Raw genomic sequence first — 20,185 nt, 5'->3', positions numbered from 1 at the left:
GGGGAAGGAGGAGTGCTACAATCCTGGAATATAAATCCATATTTCACAGTCCTGCTGCTACTAACAACATTTAGGTATGAGTACACATCCCTCCATGGACAATATGAAATGCTGGCTGAGGAGTGCACAGAACACAGCGGTGTAAGGACAACCCCAGCCCAGTACAATCCTGGAATATAAATCCATATTTCACAGTCCTGCTGCTACTAACAACATACAGGTATTATTACATATACTGTATGTAAATGTGCATAGCATTCCGTTTTCTCCCCATAACATACCCTGGCCAGGGGAGATTAGATTGTCCATTGGCATCTAGCAGTAAGGAGGCACACACCACACTAGGATTGCAGTGCAGTATTGTATATAATACTATATAAGTGAAGAAGGGTAGATATGGGGGTTATACATGTGTCATAGTGGGATTATGTTTCACCCTGTTATGTCATTATTATAAGGTGTCTGAAGGATGAACCAGACGCCCCCCAATTCTATAAATAACCAAAACTCCATGAACAAAAGAAGAGCTATGCGCAGCGCCCTCTAGCCGGGGCACGGGGTATTACACCTGGCCGGGGAGTAAATCCCAGCTCCATTCCCTCAGGTGCCATCTAGCGGCGCTCGCCTGGTACTGCGTGCGCCCTCCCCTCCAGGACAGAGAAAGGCAGAGCGACCCACACACAGCGGAGCGCTCCCTGCAGCTGAGGGCTGGGATCAGGACTCCGGGGCTCGGGATCGGGGCTTTCTCCAGTGTTGCGTGCTGTGGGGGGCAGCAGGGGATCCCATGCGATGTGAGTAAGCTATGCATTGTGGAAATGCCCAGGCTGAAGCCCTAAGAAGAAAAGATGGCGCCTCCCCCCCAGTGCTGGGGCTGCAGCTCTGCCCCCTCTTCTTCCTTCTCTTGCTGGGGCTCGGATCGGGGGCAGCAGCGGGATGGTGCCAGCCATGCCCGGGTAACTGTACCTGTGCCAACGACTCGTGCCTGGTGAACTGCTCTGGTGCAGGGCTGCGGGGACTGGACACCCTCCCTGCCAATGTTACAGTGCTGTGAGTATTGGCCGAGCCTACCCCCATCACCTTGTACCCCCCGTCACGTGACCTGCATGCCAGCACCAAACTTTTCAGAAACTTTTGCAAAACTTTTTCTTCCACTTTGTTGCCAATTTCCTGTGTGATATCTGTTATCGCTAATGTATATTACAATGTATCCGATCCCGATGACATAATATTTAACCCTTTAGGGATACTGTGCCATTGCTTGCTCCCTATAAATCCTGTAGAGTGGGCATTCTAGGGGGTTGAAGACTGGCGGGGAATTACATAATAAGTGCCAGCGTCTGAAGTGGCAGGGAATGGTAGCATGTTTTGGCAGACAGTATTAGGGTACTGTCATTTCCAAGGAGCAGACTGGCGCCTGGTATATGGCGCCTGAACGCTCATAGTTGGAGGATACATGTGTCTGTGGCACGATTTTGGCGAAACATAACTTTTAATATAGAAATTGCTGCTTATTGTAGGAAGAGATTTACAGCAGATTTCTATGGGACTGGACCAGCTTGGGGATTGCGTGGCAGAAATCAGAGAGGCCAAAATTTGTATTCTGCGTCCCCCCCTAAATGTCGCTAGGATTCCGTCAAACAGAAGCCTCATGAGACCCTGTATCCCCTGCATTGTGTTGTGTCATGTGTATTCTATTGCTATTGCTAAGTATCTGGTCCCGCTCTAGTGACTGTACCCATATACTGGGCACGTGCCATGGGATAATTGTTGAGTCTGGGATACTTTTCCGTATTTCAGGAACATTCGCTGTGATGATAGCTTCCCAGCCGCCGGACTGTGTAATAGTCTTGTGTGACTTCCTGTTTGCATTCTGCTATTGCTCATTTTGGAAATTCAGGCTAAAAACCAGGATTAGGGAGAGGGGCAGCCAGAGCATGTCCTGCACTCCCCATATGCACAGCATGTGCCCATTCATATGACTCCGTCTAAAAGGGATCTTTCACTAGGATAGGCACCCTGTAGATGTAGATGTACTATGCCCTATTGAGGTGGTAACAGTGGTAGTGCTTCGGCTAAGTTACCATGCAGTGTGCCAGTGGGAAAGGGGAAGTGCTACCCTCTACACAATCCTGATACTCTTCCTTCTTTAGGATTTAGGATTGCAGGGAAGTGTCTCGTGACTTATTTGGGTCCCTAAATTTAATGAGAGGACTTGTCGATGATTGGTAAGGGGGCAGTAGGTGTAACATTTGGCTCTTAGTTGTGTTCATAGAGTTTAGGTTCTTTTCATGTGGTTTTGAAGATAACATGTGCTATCCAAAATACTGGCCTTCTCCTGTCCCTTCTATTGTTATGTCAATTTGGTTCTGTAAACACACATTTAAAGGGGTATTATCATCAGGATAAACATATGATCACAGGTGGTCTGACCACTGGACACCCACAAGCAGGACCGGCTCCAGGTGTCAGTAGGCCCCTGGGCGGCAGAGCCTCAGTGGGCCTCTTTGCAGTGAACAAATGTGGCGGCATTAAAAATTCAGAAACTAAAACAGTCTCCTGTTCCCTAAAATATTCTCTAGTTTATCGTCCCAAACAGCCCCCTCATGCTTATTTTATATAAAGCCCCCTCAATCCCTATGGATTCATAAGATTCAGCCCCCTCACTCCCATGGATTCTCCGTGTACATCCTTTTGTGGGCCCCCCAGCAGCTCTGGGCCCCGGCACTTGCCCAGTGCTGACATCGGCCCTGTCTACAAGATCAGCTGAACGTCCCCTTGACCTACCCCATACACAAGGGGATTTCCTGTACATGCCATCCTTTAGGTGCCATAGAACTGAGCCCAGACCCTTGTTCCTTTCACTTCTATGAGACTTTTGTAATGGCTTACAGGATGACCCTTAACGAAAATCTCTTTCTGTATGGGGCAGACCAGGGAGACTTTGGTTCCCCCATTTACCTGATCTTGTGGGTAATCGCAGACGTTTATGCTGTGGGCAAGGCTTAAATGTTTTTAGAGATAAAACCCCTTTAACTCCAAGTAGACCAGGAGTGTCCTAATTCTACCTGGACTTTATAGTGACCCAGAATAATTTTTTTTCTTCTTGTACACGATAATACAAAGCAAAGCTTTATATATAGTTTTGGCATTGCTGACCTTAACAACCAATCACAGCGCAGATTTCATATTTCTAGAGCAGTTTAATAAATCAAAGATTCACTCTGATTGGTTGCTATAGGTAACAAGGTCAATTGATGCCTTTCTTCCTCCATTGTGTAGTTCTGGTGCTATTAAATAGTAGGGGGGGGGGGGGGAGATAAAACCTGTTACGTATCTCTCCTATGATCAAGGGTCCTGAAACAACTCATTAAAACTTTTGTGTTCCAGTGTGTCCCCATTATAAAAATCTCTGTTTCCTGTCAGTGAATTGAGACATTCTTATAATACCCAGATACAGAAAATTAACAACTACTCAATAAATAACTTTCACTGCTGAGGGTTTGTTACAGTTATATCCAGCAGTCCTCACCAGTGGCAAAAATCTCCCGTGCTGACAGTTTGTTACAGTGTATCAGCCCAGTGTATCCAGATGGAATGAGGCGCTGTTGAGTGTCTAGCCTTCTAAACCAGATGCTATGGTGGCAAACCCTCAGCTGAGAGACTCAATGGAACATCCACATGGTTTGTAAAAAAAAAAATCCATTGTGGATTTTTGTTGTTGGAACAAATGTATATTTAGAGAAATGCCATGCTGTGTAGCAATGGATGAAGTGCATTAAAATCTCATCAGTTTTGCAGCTTCTGAGATATGGTAAGGATCACCTGCGAATCCAGATGGAAAATGTACGGTTTATCTACTAGGATTCAAAATACACATCTGGATGTTTAAAAAAAAAAGTGTTCCCCTTAAAGGGGTTGTCCAGAATCTAAAAAAAACATGGCTGCTTTCCATTGGGTTCTGTCTGGTATCGCAACTCACTTCCATTAATATGATATGGACAAAATATGGAGAGGGATGGCTGACAGCAAGCAGAGATATTCAAAATGGGCAAGAACTGAAACACCAAAGGGGGAGTTTATCATTCCTCTATGGCAGAAAATTGGTTTTAAAAAATCAGCAAATTTAGTTGCTATCCCATTCTGGACTCTCTTAACAGTTTTTTGCCTCACTGGTCACTTTTCCAAAACCCAGAGGGTAAATGGAGACCTCCTGGCGTGTATGATGGCACCACACTTCTTTGTAGGTGATATGTCTTCCATCATAAGTGTGACTTTTTAAGAAAATATGTGTCCTGAGTGTAGAAAAATCTTCATTTATACTGATATGTAAATGAGCATTTCGGTGCACTGTGGGCGTGGCTACAAGGTCCAATGCACTTTGTAAACTTTTTTTATTCTTCTACAAATAAAAACAGAAACGTACAAAGCTTTTCATCTAGTTACGTTTTCACCATGGTAACTTTGGGGAGGAATGTGAACTATGTGTAAATGTGCAATGAAGGAAAGAGCTGCAGATCTCACAGCTGGGAGCTGTAAAGCAGTACCAGGAGTGCGCAGAACCGCTACACGGGGTGCTAAGACGCCCGAGGGTGAACATCTTATGTAATGTCTTAGGCCCCTTCCACACTAGCGTTTTTCACGCGCGAGTTCTGCGCGTGCTTTTGACGCGCAGGACTTGCATTGCACTCTGTCCCATTGTTTCCAATGGACATTTCCTCATTTGCAACATACATCTGCAATGTCTTCTTCACACATATATATTGTTCTTCACATGCTATTTTGTTCGCACCGTTCCGCGCGTATCTCCCGACAAGTAAGCAGATGTGCCGAACATCTGTAATCTATTCTTCACTGTGTTCTTTACTGTGTTTTTCACTTAAATGATCCTGTGTTCACTGTTTTTATTCTATTCTTCACTGTTCTTCACATCTGCTAACTTGTCGGGAGATAATATACGCGCAGAACAGTGAAGAATAGATTGTAGATGTTTGCATACATCTGATCACTTATCAGAAGACATTCTTTTTCAATTAAATAAAACATTTTATTCCCGTGTGAAAAACGCACCGAAAACGCAAAAAAACGCGAACAACACATGCGTGAAAAACGCAAAACTCCAAGGAAAAATGGAACAAAAAAGCAGCCAAAAACGTCAGTTTTTCACGCATTGCACCCTGACGTGAAATGCAACACTAGTGTGGAAGGGGCCTTAAAGTATATGTCTGAGGGGGATAAGAAAGCCTCTGACCACTCCACACACATGCAGCTCCCTGACTAGACTGGAGGCGGCCATATTGTTTTTCTTACTTTGAACTAGTATTTATTGTGTTTTCATTGATAAAATTGGATTTTTTGGCACAATTTTAGTAATGCGCCTTTAATGACTATTACCGTACTAAACCCAGTTAGATGAGGCCTACCGGTGGTTTGGGAACCCCAAACATACTGACATTTCCCTTTAAGCACTGACTATACGCGTCATGGTCGCCTCTAACCCCTTCCTGAAAGGTAAACTGTGTCCCATTACCTCACATTTCTCTAATTTCTGGGAATTTACTATTTGATATTCATGTGGGTAAAATGTATAATATCCAGATGGAAAAGGCAATATATGAAGACTGTAATCTTGGATAGAAAGTGTTTTTGCATGTATTTTGGCCACTGTAGAGTGAAGAGGTGTCGGGACTATAAATTTGGAGATATTTTGGATCTGCTGATGGTAAACACTTGCCAACTACAAGGAATAACACTTCAATATGTTCTAAATGTTCTTATGTAACAGAATACTCTGATGTTTATGTAAAAAAGCTGCGTGCTATCGACTATCGCAAACGAAAAAAAAAAATAATGTTTTTAGACAGGTTTTTTTTTTTAGATAATTTTGGGCCCTCAAAAGGTTGCACTGGCGCTCTATGCAACACCACAAGAGTCAATTACATTAGCATCTGTTTTTATTTAAGGTGACGGAAAAGTTTTATAACTTCATATGAAAGTTATATGACCGACTTAAAGGAGTTGTCCATGTTAATAAAATGCCTTTTGTTATGATCTGCTCCTAATCGTTAACTGATCACGATTTTACCCGAGATCTTTAATCTTTTTGTGAATGTACAATAAAACCACAGCACCACCACAGGTGAAATGAGGAATTACATGGTGTTCAGTTCTCCAGATAAATATAATATATAAAAAATTCCTAATGATATTTGACCCTGGGCTTCAGATAATCGTTACCTATGGTAAGTTATTAAAGATGTCACCTACATCCACCCCATCCCTCCTCTTGGGTAGCATTATGTGATGGACCTAAGTGCCTTTTCGGGGCATTTAGAGGGCTAATCCTTATTTACGAATTCCCAGTTTCAGGACCATTTATAAGACTATTTCCCTTTAAATTTTCCCCTTCACAGCCTGACTTTGAGAAGTACTAGTATTATTTGAGATTTTTTAATTCCCCGTCCATTTACAAAGTAGAATTTCTCATCTCTTGCCCAGAACATCAATTTGTAATTTAAGGGAGCGTCAATAGGAAAAGGGAGGATAGAACAGAGCCGCTCATTGTGAGAGGAGGTATCAAATTTTGCTTCACTGTCATTTTTCTTTAATTTCTCCCTCAACCAGTTTCTGGTCGGTTTCAGGAATTTTTGGCTTAAAAGTCGAAAAACTGTTAATTATGAAATTATCCAACGTCTTCTCCCAGCCGATGGTTGACATGGAAAGATAGATATAACTTCTTGGATTATAATAAACAACTCCTACTCTCTGTGGCACTTATCGGTATTAACACCAAATCCTTCACACACTAAATTATATTTTGTGTCTGGCAAGCCAAAAATAATCTATGGACCCGTATTTAAAGGGTCCAGCCTAAAATCTACTGTGACAAGACAGGAGATGTGGATTCATTAACTCGAACCCCACTGTTTTTTGACATGGTTTGTCATCATCACGTTGGAACCTGAGCAGATGTTTGGGATTATTTTACACTCCTCATCTGTCAGTATTGGGATCACTTCCCAACATTTACCATCAACTTATACCTCTGATGTATTGCACTGTACAGTCCATCCATCGGCCATAGACTCCCATGTATAAAATGTATAGCTTGAGGCTGCTATCATGTAATATGGTGCCAATGTTGACTTCTGTCTGTCTGTCCCTGTCTTTGGAGAACCGAGAATTGTAGACATTATTTTTTGGAGGATGGTCTTGGCCGATCACAAGACTTCGGAATCACTTCACAATGGCCGTGTAGGCAACCTCTGGAAGTAGCCAACATAGCACTTGGACTATGATGGGCTTAATTAGTCATTAAGTAAACTTATTTTGTGGGTGCACATACACTCATTGACCTCTCCTTATTGAAGGTCTTCTCGATAACTGGCTGACCCCTGGATCAGATGTGTTGTAGTCATGCTCCTCCGTCTGTCATGGGGCGATGATTGAGGTGTGAATGGTTTGAGTTCAGATAAATGAAGCTGCAGACGTGGGATATTCTCAGCAAGTAGAGACCATCAAGGGATACTTGGGGCTAGTTACACAAGCTAACCATTTTGGACACGTCTTCGTTGCACAGATTTTTGGCTGACGGTTCCCGAAATGTTCTTGGATCAAGGTGTGGTCCTGGGAGCAGCAGAGCAAGGCGTAGCATCCCGTTTAACCGTTGCAGTGTTATTACAGTATTAGATTTTGGTGGGAGGGGGATCCTCTTAATGTACACCCTAGGGATTGGGAATTGGGGGATGTGCTCTGATTTTTTTGCCTATTATTTCTAGTCTTTATTATGCTGTGTAGGAAGTATATGTTTTAGAGATTAGGTTGATTATAAGCAGGGTTCAGGCAATTCCAAACTGACAGGGATCAAGTCACAAATTGGAGTGAGCATGACAATGGTGGTTACTATGTAGGCTGACGGGTACATGCACGGGTGACATTTGCCTCTTCCAACAGTGGCGGACATTTTTTTTATTTGCCACATTGCATTTTCTGCAATGGAAAAGATCCAGGTGATTTTTTTTTTTTTTTTTATTAAAGGGGTTTTCCAGCTTGATAAACCCACGTTTTTTGGTACAGAAAAAAAGCTATTTACCTTGTTTCAAGTTCTGGTTCCCATGTCTTCCAGTCAGTCACTGGACGCTTAGCTGGGACGATAACGTCACTGTTGAACGGTTCTGATTCTGTGAGCTCCTATACTTTCAGCATATCAGACTGAGCAGAAGACGTGCCATGGGATTGGGGGGCCAGATCCTAAACATTTCTGCCTTGCACCTGGGGGAGCACTTCAAATCTATCATACTTATATCATAAATATGCCCCATAGACTATAGCTTATGAGGATCTGTAAAAAACGGATGCCACACAGATACAAATCGGACTTGCGTTACGTCCGTTTTTTCACGGCTGAGAACCTTTGTCGTAGGCATCTAGCCTAAGTAGTCTTTTTTTTGTCTCAGCAGAGCTGAAAAAACCCTTTGATATTCTGGATGACATCTGCATGTATTTCATGTTGATAATTCACGTAATCGCGTGGGGATTTTCTCACTGTTTTTGATGTTTTACTCACGTGGAGATCCACAGTGCGTGCAGCAACCCGTACCTACAGGACTCGCAGCAATTTAGATCCTTTTTTTATTGATCCCCATTATACTACTGCTTTACCTTCCTTGTTTTATTACGTTTCTGATTGGGGCAAGAATGATTCCTGTGAATTATATCTGCAACATTATATCAATGATCTTGACGTCCCGGCACTAATGGGTACAGACTTGGTGATGGAGGAATGTCATCTGTGTGACTCATTGAGTTCTGATGAATTGTGGTTCCCCCTCCATGACTCGCTTTCTACTTCAGACATGACAGGGTTAATCCCCCCCCCCCCCCCCCCCCCATTAGCACTGTATGTATTCGGTACTAGGGGTCGCTCAGTGACGATCACAGCGATCACCTATTCTACGACCTAGGACGGGGTTTATCCTGGATCAGTTTTATAGCTTGGCTGCTGACCGCACATCTGCTGAGCGTTGGCTGTCCGTAAAATGTGTTTTTCTTCTCAGATTGGCGCATGTTGAAATATAGGCCTTTCTGCGGCCTCTCAACATTAATGATAATCTTATGGATAATGGGAAAAATCTGCATATTTTCTGGTTATTTCATGTAGGACTTAATTTAATGTGACAGTCCTTGCCTAAGTTTGGGTGGGTCCTACTATCCTCTAGATCAAGCCTTAAAAGAAATATACAGCTGCCTATGAACTGTTGCCATTCACTGACGGCTATCAGAGTAAGTGAGTTGTCAAACATATCAGGGAAACTGTCCAAAGCACCTCACATACCCATAAAAATGACATGTAAGGGCGAAGAATTGTCGCTACAAATCAATAAATTAATGCAGAGATGATAATTTTTTTTATGAATATGCAAATCAACCTGTAAGTGCATTAGGGGCGGGCCCGATTCACCCTTAAACCAGCCCTGAAGCATGTGGACACCAAAACTGTCTATTTTGTCTAAATGAGTGATGATTCCCAAGGTAGAGCTGGTGCACTTACATCTGGCTTTAGGCAAATAAAGAGAATTGGATCCGCCCCCATTGCACTTGTGCTTGAATTCCTTATCCATGAAAAAATGATTATTTCTGCATTGTTATATCTTGTTTATTAGTTCTTGGAAACTAAGGTATGTTCCTGCTCTTAGTAAAGGCCCTTATAAGGCATGGTATTGGTCTGAAAGGCATTTTGGACTTGACAAACTCCCTTTAACTTTTTTTATACAGTGATTGACAAATGAATGGGTAAAGAAAGAAAAAAAACACAAAAAAGAAGAAATATTTTACCTCCTATCTTTAATCATAGGAAATACCAAATCAGCCAATCACTGGCTGGGGGCGGCGCTCAGGGAGGACACTGATTGGCTAAGCTTCCATTTCCTGTGCAGTAGCATGCCCTAAATCAGACCTGCGGCGATCATCTGATCACATGGTCAATGTTTTTGTAAACTCATCCATGTCCAATCCTAAATACCTAAACAATATTATTATTGTCACCCAATTCTGTCTTGTTATAAAATTATAATGAGAATGTCATGAATCCATTTTCTGTGTTTGTCATTTACCGTCTATTCTTGGATGATGTCAGACTGTTTCCATTACTCATATTAAGCACATTGTAAGAATATAATTAAAGAAAGACTTAGCATAGACTTAAAATATTGTAAATATAACATTAGGGGGCGCCAGTAAAGAGGGACACCATGTTAAATGTTCACCCTGTGACTTAAAAAAAACCCTGTAAAGTAGAAATCCATAGAAAGCAACTCAAAAAGTTGACACCAGTTGTGGATTTCTGGCCCAGTGGCTCCAGCTGACCCGGTCCAGTTTATGACATTTGACCTTCGCTGTGATTTGATGCCATATATCCCGTGTCATGTGCAGATACGTCTGTTGACACCTCTTGGTTGTCTGGAGAGACGGGTAAACGAAACCATCCACAGGGGAGCGGGAGAGTTAATCATTGGCCATACATTTTGATTTTTGGCATGTGACAGAGAGGAGGTCACGTCGTGCTCTGTCTCTTGTGTCACGGTTTGTCCTTGAGGCTTTAGGATTTTTTTATATCATGAATCCAAAGGGATTGCCTGGTTTAGGGTATAGTGACTGAATCTGTTTATGTCTATTGCTCTCTGGAGGACCTGACCCAATGATGGTAGCCCATTAATTTCAATTAACATGATGTAATACCTTGTTTCACCTACGGTGGTGCTGTAGGGGAATTGATCACTTCCTGCTGGGCACAATCATTGATTGGAAGTGATCACTTCCAGTCTGTTTAATTTTTTTTTTGAAGATTATTTTTGTTTAAATTGATAAAAAGTAGGTAATCTATGCGTTTTAACCCATTTTTGGGTAAATATCTATAGTAAGAAGACTTTTCTAAAGGCGTCTTTAAGAAGATCAGCCCTGACTGTAGACTCTATAAAACTGGAAGGACCTTCAGTTCCCCTATGTCCTATTTGAATGACAATGTGACATCTTGTACTATTAGTAATGAGCCAGTTCACCCCCTCCCCGGGCCCCTCTGTACAGGGGCCCATAATACAATCTTATCAAATCTTATTAAAGCGAACAGCGCCAAGTTTATCGCCAACTGCAAATGTAATCCCTGCTTCTGCCGACATCCGCGGGATCTAGGGAGCAGAAGTTGTGTGTTAATCTAAATTACAGGCACGGAGAGGAGAAAACTGTTTTATCTATCACCCTAACCCAGCTTCTGCTTTCACATTGAATATATTCAAGCAGCATAATATAGAGCAGGGGCGGCAGAGCATCCTGATGTATAGTGTTATTCATTGAGACCGCCCACTGGACTCCTAATCTTGGAAGATGAATAAAAAAAGTGGCAGTGATTATGTACCGTATATACTCGAGTATAAGCCGACCCGAGTATAAGCCGAGATCCCTTATTTCAACACAAAAAACTGGGAAAACCTATTGACTCGAGTATAAGCCGAGGGTGGGAAATGCATTGGTTACAGCCTCCCAGTATATAGTCTGCAAGCCCCTGTAGCATACTGCCTGCCCAGCCCCTGTAGCATACAGCCTGCCCAGCCCCTGTAGCATACAGCCTGCCCAGCCCCTGTAGCATACAGGCTGCCCAGCCCCTGTAGTATACAGCCTGCCCAGCCCCTGTAGTAGGAAAAAAATAACACTGTACTCATCTTTCCAATGTCCCCTGTAGGTCCTCGACTGTCTCAGACAGAAGAGGACCTACGGGTGACGTCAGAAAGGTGAGTTTTGGCTTCATGTTTTAGTTGACTCGAGTATAAGCCGAGTTAGGATTTTTGAGCACAAATTTTGTGCTGAAAAACTAGGCTTATACTCGAGTATATAAGGTATATTTCCCATATAAGTGTGTGTCCCCGGAGGCGGTATGTGGGTCTGTGGGCCATCCCAGGCTCATTGCAGGAAAATCAGGTCAATATTTGTTGCTACGAAAACTGCAAAATCGATGAATCTCGAATAATGCAAAATGGGCAGATAGGCAGCAGGTGCGCGCCGACTTCTTGGTGGTCCCCCCAGAATATGGCGGTCTGTTTTTTCCTGGTAATATACCTTGGTCTGCATGTTTGAGGCTTTCCTTACCGCACATGAAGGAGGGATCAGTTCCCTTACCCAATGCGTCTGGAATCCGCAGATGTTTACAGCTCGCTGCTGCAGGCCTATCCCAGTCTGCTCATCTTTCCAGCTGCGGCTCTTCCGGGACAGGCAGATCCCAAATCCCGGGGTCTGGATCAGCAGACAATGCTCTGAGCTTAAGTCCTGGAGCGGATGTTGTGTCCTGGACTGCGGTTTCTGGGTGTTTTCATCGGTCCGCGGGGACCCTCTGATCACAGTACGTCCCCTGCCTTGTATTTATTGGGCAATTTATCTTTTTGGGGGCAATGGCCCTTCTGTTATCCACCCTGGAAAAACGCTACTTGATTTTCAACATCAATGTTACGGAGGAATAACAGAGGAATTGCAAAAGAGAGAGCCCCAAAAAGAGATGTTCCAATGGGAATAAATTGCATATGACAAGGGATATGGTAACGCCCAGTTGTCAGTTTACTCATGCATAATGAAATAATGAAAAAAGTTCAAAATGCTAAATTTTAGGTAGAGATGTGCATCAGTAGATCACACCCGGGTGTCAGTTTCATTGTATATTTCCAGGAGGAATAACAGTAGGATGTTACGATGCAAAGTCTTAGACATATTTTAGGAACAATTGCCTTTGATAAGAAGGCTGGTAACACCCACTTGTCAACTTGTTCATGCAATGAATAGTCATGTGGACTTTTGTGTAAACTAGCCCTAAGGAGAGACAGATTTTCCTTTGAGATGGGAAGTAGTGACGCCCAGTTGTCAGTTTAGTTATGGATTTCCAGGAGGAATAACAGAGGGATGTCCTGATACTTAGTGTCCTATCCTTTGAGTGTATATACCTGTGTATCATGCTGGTATATAGCTGTATAATATCAGGGTAGTGTAGAAGAACAGAACATCCAGGGTTTTTTTTAAGGATTTTCTCCAGTACAGTAAGTAGCACTTGTCTCCGCAGCGCCAGGTTTGGCCGCATTGCACCCATCGCTCTCAAAAACAACATGGCAGAGGGTTTTAAGAGGCAAACTGAGGCGACTTTCAGTCTGCACATTGTGCTGAGCCTCGGCCATGCCTCATAAATCGGGCTTTCCTCATCTGTGATCCGGCACGGCTTCCTGAGGTATCCTGCTTTTCCTATGGAAATAATTCTGCAGCTGTAATTTAACCCCATGTGCAGAGGACGGGGGCCGTCGCCCACGCTCGTGCGTCACCCCCTCCCCTTCTCCCCAAACTCCTGGAATAGTTGCTGGTACTTGTATGAAGTGGGCCTCAGGAAAACCACAGCCAGGCCGCGGTCTCCATTAGTTACTGGAGGAGATGCTCGTCATCCAGGTATTTCCTTCCAGGATTAAGTTACCTGGAGCATTGTGGCCATTGTAGTACTACTACACCCAGCATGACGGTCACCCAGCTTTTCTGGAAACAGATAACGCAAGGCTTCTAGTTACGGGTGGTATTCCAGTACATGGGATAGGCCACCGAGGTAGAAGGAGTTCTGAAGGAATGTACTGGATCCAGACACAGCGCCATAATACAGTTGTGGCGTGGCGTGGTACTGCGCCTCCATCCTATACAGTTTTGTAGGGGGTGAACACTGAAGGGGAAGTGACCCTTGGGCCCATCATTTAGATAAATACTAAGCCTTGGCCCAGGGCGGGACCCATAAATAAATCAATTCATTGTATATATTATTCTCAGGGACTGGGGCCGGGTCCAGAGTGGAACATCTGTACTGGGATGAACTGGGCTTCTGTAGAGTATTCCGCTTTGTATTTGACTTAGGAATCCCATAGGAACAAGCCATGACATTGTGACTGGATGTTATAGATCTAGGGACATGGAGCAACTCAATTCAGAGAGCTAAGAGCACAGCAGTGTGAGGACACGCCTCCAGTGCACTGATTGCGTGCTTTCTAATACATCTCAGAGCTCTATGATTGTGATACACAGCTCCAAATCCCCAGCAGATGTTAAAGGTGGTGACACACGTGGCGTTTTTAGGCAGTTTTTGGTCCGTTTTTAGTTAGTGCGCTTTCAAATCGTAAAAAACGCATGCGTTTTTGACAGGTTTGACCAATTATCTTAATTTTTACGATCAGAAAATGCACTAACTAAAAACGGACCAAAAACGGCCTAAAAACGCCACGTATGTCACCACCCTAAGAGTTAAGAGTTTTCTGGATTCTAATTCAGGAATCCAGGGGTCTGGAAACTGGCTCCCACAATATTTTGGAGAGCTTGTTACTCTTGACCACTGCAGCATATTTTTCGAAGCTTGACATGATCACTTATTTTTGGTCACATGCTTTTTTAGACAATTCAAATTCAGAGGGACAGAGCTGCAGTACCAAGTATGGCCATTATAAAATGTATGGCGCAGTTCATGATATTCAATGGAGAAGCCATAGTGCTTGAGTTAGCTATTGTGGGGCTGGGAAGCTGGGCCCTGATCTGAAGAGCTTACATTCTAATCTCTTGAAAGACATAGATCCAGTGTTATGACATCTGGCTACTTGTACATGCGGAGCGCATCGCTGTAGTAAGATGGCAGGCGGGAGAGATTGTCTGCCGGGATCTATAGTGATGCAGTGTTCTGTGTACTGAAGCGATGGCGGAGGATCACAGCCTGATGGATTTATCGCCCTGCCAACAAGAGCCCGGGGGGCATCAGTCATGTCCAGCTGGCCACTCTATAAAGTCTTGCCTCCAGTGCTACAATATTACACAATGTCCAGCGAAGCCTCCGAATGACAGTGATTCAGGCGTTGAAACCATTTTCCAATGCAGAACGGTCTATAAGATGCATAGTAATGTTCATCCTGAGCCTCCTGGTTCATGAATAGAATGACAGAACTACAGTGAAGACTGACACTTACACAAACAGAGCAGTAGAGATACATATCAGCTTCATGGAAAGCTGGGTGGCCACCTCTAACGTTACAGCACTAGGATACTAGCGAACAATCCCTCCATCTGCGACTGGATTTAGCGGACTATTCCTTTAAAGCCGTTTTCTCTGCTCTTGATTAATACGTCTTGGAAAACAAGCGTCTAACCACAGGGTAGAATTACGACCTCGTATAAGTCATACAATGGGCTTTCTTCTTTAAGTTATAGATATAATCCCGATGACCGCATGGGAGAATAACGGGAGGAGACGAGGCTAAAAATAAAACGCGAGACACCATGAGCTCATAGAGGAGTCTGCCGTCTGTGCAGTGTAACAATGACCAGGTCTAGGGGAGCACTACAAGTTTCAGCATAAGCCAAGGACTCTAGATGAAGACAAGCTGTTCGGTTGCATCATGCTCAGAAGTCTTGTTTCCTGTGTCATGTGCGGTGGTAGTCACATGACTACTAGAAGCTGATTGGCTTGTGGTCTATCTGTTTGAAACTAAGACTGTGCTGGGATTTCCTGCTGTGAGAGTGGGAGGAATGAGTAAAGTAATAAAGTTCATGTGCCTTTAGTACATCTTAAAACATCAGTAAAGGAACAGTTCACACTTAATTTTTTTTTAAATGGTTTTCAGGGGATAATCTTTCTATTAATTGTTAGGTGACCATGAACCAGAGGGACGTTCCTCCTCTAGGGTCACATGGCTGTGTTTATTGGTAGTTATTGGAGCTTCAGCTCTGCTGGGATTTCCTGCTATGGGAGAGGCAGGAGGAGCTGCTCCTGTCCATGGTCTGTACTTAGCTTTATAACTCATTGTACCCTGGCCTAGCTCTGTTTTTGAGTCACAGCAGCCATGTTTTTCTAATTCTGAACAACCCCTTTAAGCTTTTTATAAATATTCTCCTCATTTAACAAGCGAATAATGGCAAGCTCGGCGGCGATGGTGTCTCTCCTCTGTGACCATATTAGGATGCAGCGGAGTAGAGAAGACATCTGTCTGGGAATATATAAAATCCCTGGAAGTGAGGATGACTTGTGAGCAAGGAGCAGTAGAGTCTCCTGGAGCAGATGCACTAATCCCCCCCCCCCCCCGATTCTGTTAAAAAAAACCCCAAAAACTAATTAATTACGCAATCATTTTGTAAAGCGATGTAATTTAGGAATTTGTAAAAGATAGAATGGGACGTTTGAGGAATCTGAAGGAGAGCTGAGCATCTTGGCGAGTCCTTTAGGGTCAGTTCCTGGTTGGGAATTCTTCATATCAGCCTTGTATTTGCATGAGGAATTACAGAGGAAGCACACCATAGTTCTTCCACCTGCCATTTCTGGGTAATTTGAACAACGCCACTATTGGCTATAGGCAGTCTCTGGTATTGCACCCACCATTTGCTTTTATGCATTATGAACCAAACATACCTTGAGAATGCTGTGGCTACACTGATGCAGAAACATTTCTTGTTTAATCCCTGTGCTGAGTGGCTTTGCTGAAAAAAACTATTATAAAATTATGATAATGAGGCTCTGTTGTTTCTGTGACTGGCTCTGGGCTTCTCCTCTCACATTAGTTATATCACTTCTCCAGAGAATGATGTAATCACTGTGTTGTGCCTGACAGGCAGAAGTAATCAACCGCTGCACCATCCCCCAGCTGCTGTGTATGAGTGATCCAGCTCAGGTTGATTAGTCCTGCCTGGACAGTTCAGGAAGCTCAGTGGAACATGCAGGCTGAAGGCAATCCAACTTTCCCAAGATCCTGAATGTTATAATGGTTTATTCAGCAAAACCACTTGGTTTAGGGATTAAACAAGATATGCTTCTGCATCAGTGTAGCTACAGCATTCTCAAGGTATGTTTGCTTCATAATGCACGATATCAAATGGTAGATTTCCTTTTAAGGCAGTATTTAAAATGGGGGTGAAATGCAATACCACATATGGCCTATGTTGAAAAGTGGCGCTGTTTGCATCAAATTAAAAGAGTGGGATCATAGCATAGGACCCCATCCCCCTCGCAATGTTCATTATCTATCCTATATATCTGGTCCATTTTTCATTCGGATGGGTAATTTTTGACATCCTGCATCGGAAGAGTTAAGAGCGCAGCATAAGGTAGTAGTTTATGATACAAACTTTCCTCCAAGTTTCAGGAGCTTGGAACTTTTTCCATAGAACAAACCTCAGAGCTTCCTTTCTGCTCCTAGAAGTGGAGCGGACAACTGCATCCACCCCCTTTAAAAAAAAAAAAAAATTAAAAAGTGGCGTCAGCTGAAAATTTTGAGAATTGGCAAAAGGTAGAAGTTCCCACCTCCTAAAAATATTATAGAAGAAAACAAGCGGGATGGTTCCTGGGAGGAGATGTTAGTAGACTCCACTCCACGGTCCGTGATATGACTCCATGTCATGATGACCACACCTTAACAATTCTGCCGATTCAGTATGGATGCTGGGAATTATGGCGACGCCTCTTTCTCTCTTCACTCGAAATGTCCGTGTCGACCCCTTTGTAGTATCCACCAACCTAATGCATAGGAGGAACTGGCCTATAAATCTTTTTCATCAATGCAGGAACCACTACACGTGGTGCCAACCAAGGAGCCAAAGCCGTACTACAGAGTCACATGTCCAACCTTGTCAACTCGGGAGTCATCACTAAATACGTTGAGTTCTTTCTGATGTCTAAAACAAGTTACACAAAACCTGATCCAGAAGAAACCAGATAATCAACCAGGTACCAAAGCACCAGCTACAGGAGGTCTTTGACTCAACTGGGTTGTGTCAAATTTACCTGAACTAAGTTGAGCAGGCACCATACAGTGGAAAGCCGCTAAAATCTTTTTGCCTATTTGCCGAATTGGGTCAATAGTTTGATTGTAGTTACCTAATCTGGGTTATAATTATGGGAAAAAGTTGAGCAATTCAATGGGGCAGATTTACTTACCCGGTCCATTCGCAATCCAGCGGTGCGTTCTCTGTGGTGGATTCGGGTCTTCCGGCGATTCACTAAGGTAGTTCCTCCGCCGTCCACCAGGTCCGCCGGAGTTCACGATCCTATTCCTGGTGCAGGTAAGCACGTGTCCAGAGACCCTTTTTTTTAAAAAAAAATGTGCGGTTTCTCCGAATCCGTCGGGTTTTCGCTCGGCCACGCCCCCCGATTTCCGTCGCGTGCATGCCAGCGCCGATGCGCCACAATCCGATCGCGTGCGCCAAACTTCCCGGGGCAATTCAGGAAAAATCGGCGCAAATCGGAAATGTTCGGGTAACACGTCAGGAAACCGCGAATCGGGCCCTTAGTAAATGACCCCCAATGTTTTAGGTTCTGAATTGAAGGAGGGGGATAGTAGCCCGTTTTGTAGAAGGTGTTGGTCTTGGTATTGTAGAGCTGAAGGGCAATCTACTAAAAATCAAGGAAAACTAAGACATTTGAAAATTGCACATTAAGCAGATACTTACCTAGAAAATCTACCCGGACTCCAGCTGTAAGGGAAAATCTATCCCCTTGTATGGGGACAATGCACCATTTGTGGTCTCCAAGACTCCTGGACCTGACGACAACCTTTTCTCTGTAACTATTGGGTTGCAGCTGGTGGATGGTCCATCATTGATTGATCTACATTAGAGTTGTACCCTCCCATGAAGAACCTGGGGTCACTAGTTGTAGTGTAGGTCTAGTTGTAGCCCATACCATCAATCTGGGGACACAATCGGGTTTGCTCTACTGAATACATTTAAAAAGTCTCTAGATGATTGACACGATCCTCAGCACCATTCTTGGTCATAAATACTGGATAACCAATCAACCAAATCCTCCTCCTTATAATCAAATACTCTAAAAAGGGTTAACAAAAGCACAGCCCTAAGCCAAGAGTGATGTCAGTCAGTATTATGTCATTCATGGGCACAATCTGCTAAGTTTCAGACCAGAAGTAAAGGAAAAAAGAAGGAGAGAGGTTTTTTTTTTTCCAAGCTGCCTTTGATGGATGGAATTTGTCCAAGACAGTAATGAGAGGAACAGCTTAGACTGAAATGTGTTCTGGGAGAAGTAAATTAGCTCCAAGACCCAAATGGGACGACAGATAGATCTTCTGTAATCCTTCCATCATAAAATAGCTTGTAAATTAATGTGGATTTTGACAAAGTTTCGGCCATTCTCTTTTCTGTATTGATGCCTCTCATTACGAGACGTTTACAGAAATACGAAATTCCACATTATGTATATAATAGGGTGAATCCACATTGAAAAACATCGTCCTCTTATCAAAGAACTCCTCCACCATCAATACACACACATATCAGTAAGCCAAAAATTATAGGATAGCCAATAAACTCTGGACACCAGGGCCGGCGTTAGGAGTGGCAAACTGGGCATTTGCCCAGGGCCCCCTGTCCTATAATTTGTCTATATCATATGTACATATCTATCTCCAATCTATTATCTATCCATCTATCAATTAATCTTCTATCTCTCTTCTGCGGTATCTATCTATGTCTAACATCAGTCTATCTTCTATCTATATAAAATCTACTTTATATTTCTGAATCTATAAATCTATCATCTATTTATAAATCTATATCATCCTTCTCATTTATCTTCTATCATCAATCTACCTATCATCAGTCTATCTCCTATAAAAATCCTCCTACAGCCCCATATTACAGATACTCACCTTACTACTATGTGTAACTACAAGTGTTATTATAGAGCAGGGCTAGAGGAGCCTCTTACTGACTGTGACTGTTCATAAAATAGATTTCTTCTGGGGCCCAACTTTTACTTTTGCCCAGGGCCCCACTTTGTCTAAAACCGGCTCTGCTGGACACTCTGGTGTCCACTAGTGTAAGGTCCTTGGTTCTTCTGCTGGTTCCTCGGTACATGTTGTCTAGTCATATGTTTCCACAACCCCTGGTGTCCAGTGGTATGGTGCCTGGTGGTTTCTGCTTTGCCTCACCAGCCTTATTATCTAGTCACACATCTCTACAGTCCCTGGTGTCCAGTGGTATGGTGCCTGGTGGTCTCTGCTTTGCCTTATTATCTAGTCACACATCTCTACAGTCCCTGGTGTCCAGTGGTATGGTGCCTGGTGGTCTCTGCTTTGCCTTATTATCTAGTCACATATTTTTACAGTCCCTGGTGTCCAGTGGTATGGTGCCTGGTGGT

General features: G+C 43.4%; 1 protein-coding gene across 3 annotated transcripts in view; it reads left to right on the top strand.

The window, feature by feature from the left end:
• Window positions 1–663: 663 nt before the first annotated feature.
• The window catches only part of PKD1 (polycystin 1, transient receptor potential channel interacting), a 58,623-nt gene continuing 39,101 nt past the window's right edge, over window positions 664–20,185 (top strand). For all 3 annotated transcript variants that reach the window (XM_072120011.1, XM_072120010.1, XM_072120012.1), the window contains exon 1: window positions 664–1,047. In XM_072120011.1, coding sequence (XP_071976112.1) covers window positions 803–1,047 — 245 coding nt within the window. In that variant the 5' untranslated portion in view covers window positions 664–802. The remainder of the gene's footprint in view (window positions 1,048–20,185) is intronic.

Source organism: Engystomops pustulosus, chromosome 8 (genome assembly GCF_040894005.1).
Source record: "Engystomops pustulosus chromosome 8, aEngPut4.maternal, whole genome shotgun sequence".
Taxonomy (NCBI): Eukaryota; Metazoa; Chordata; class Amphibia; order Anura; family Leptodactylidae; genus Engystomops; species Engystomops pustulosus.
Note: the sequence above shows the minus strand (reverse complement) of the source record. Positions and strands in the feature narration are given on the sequence as shown.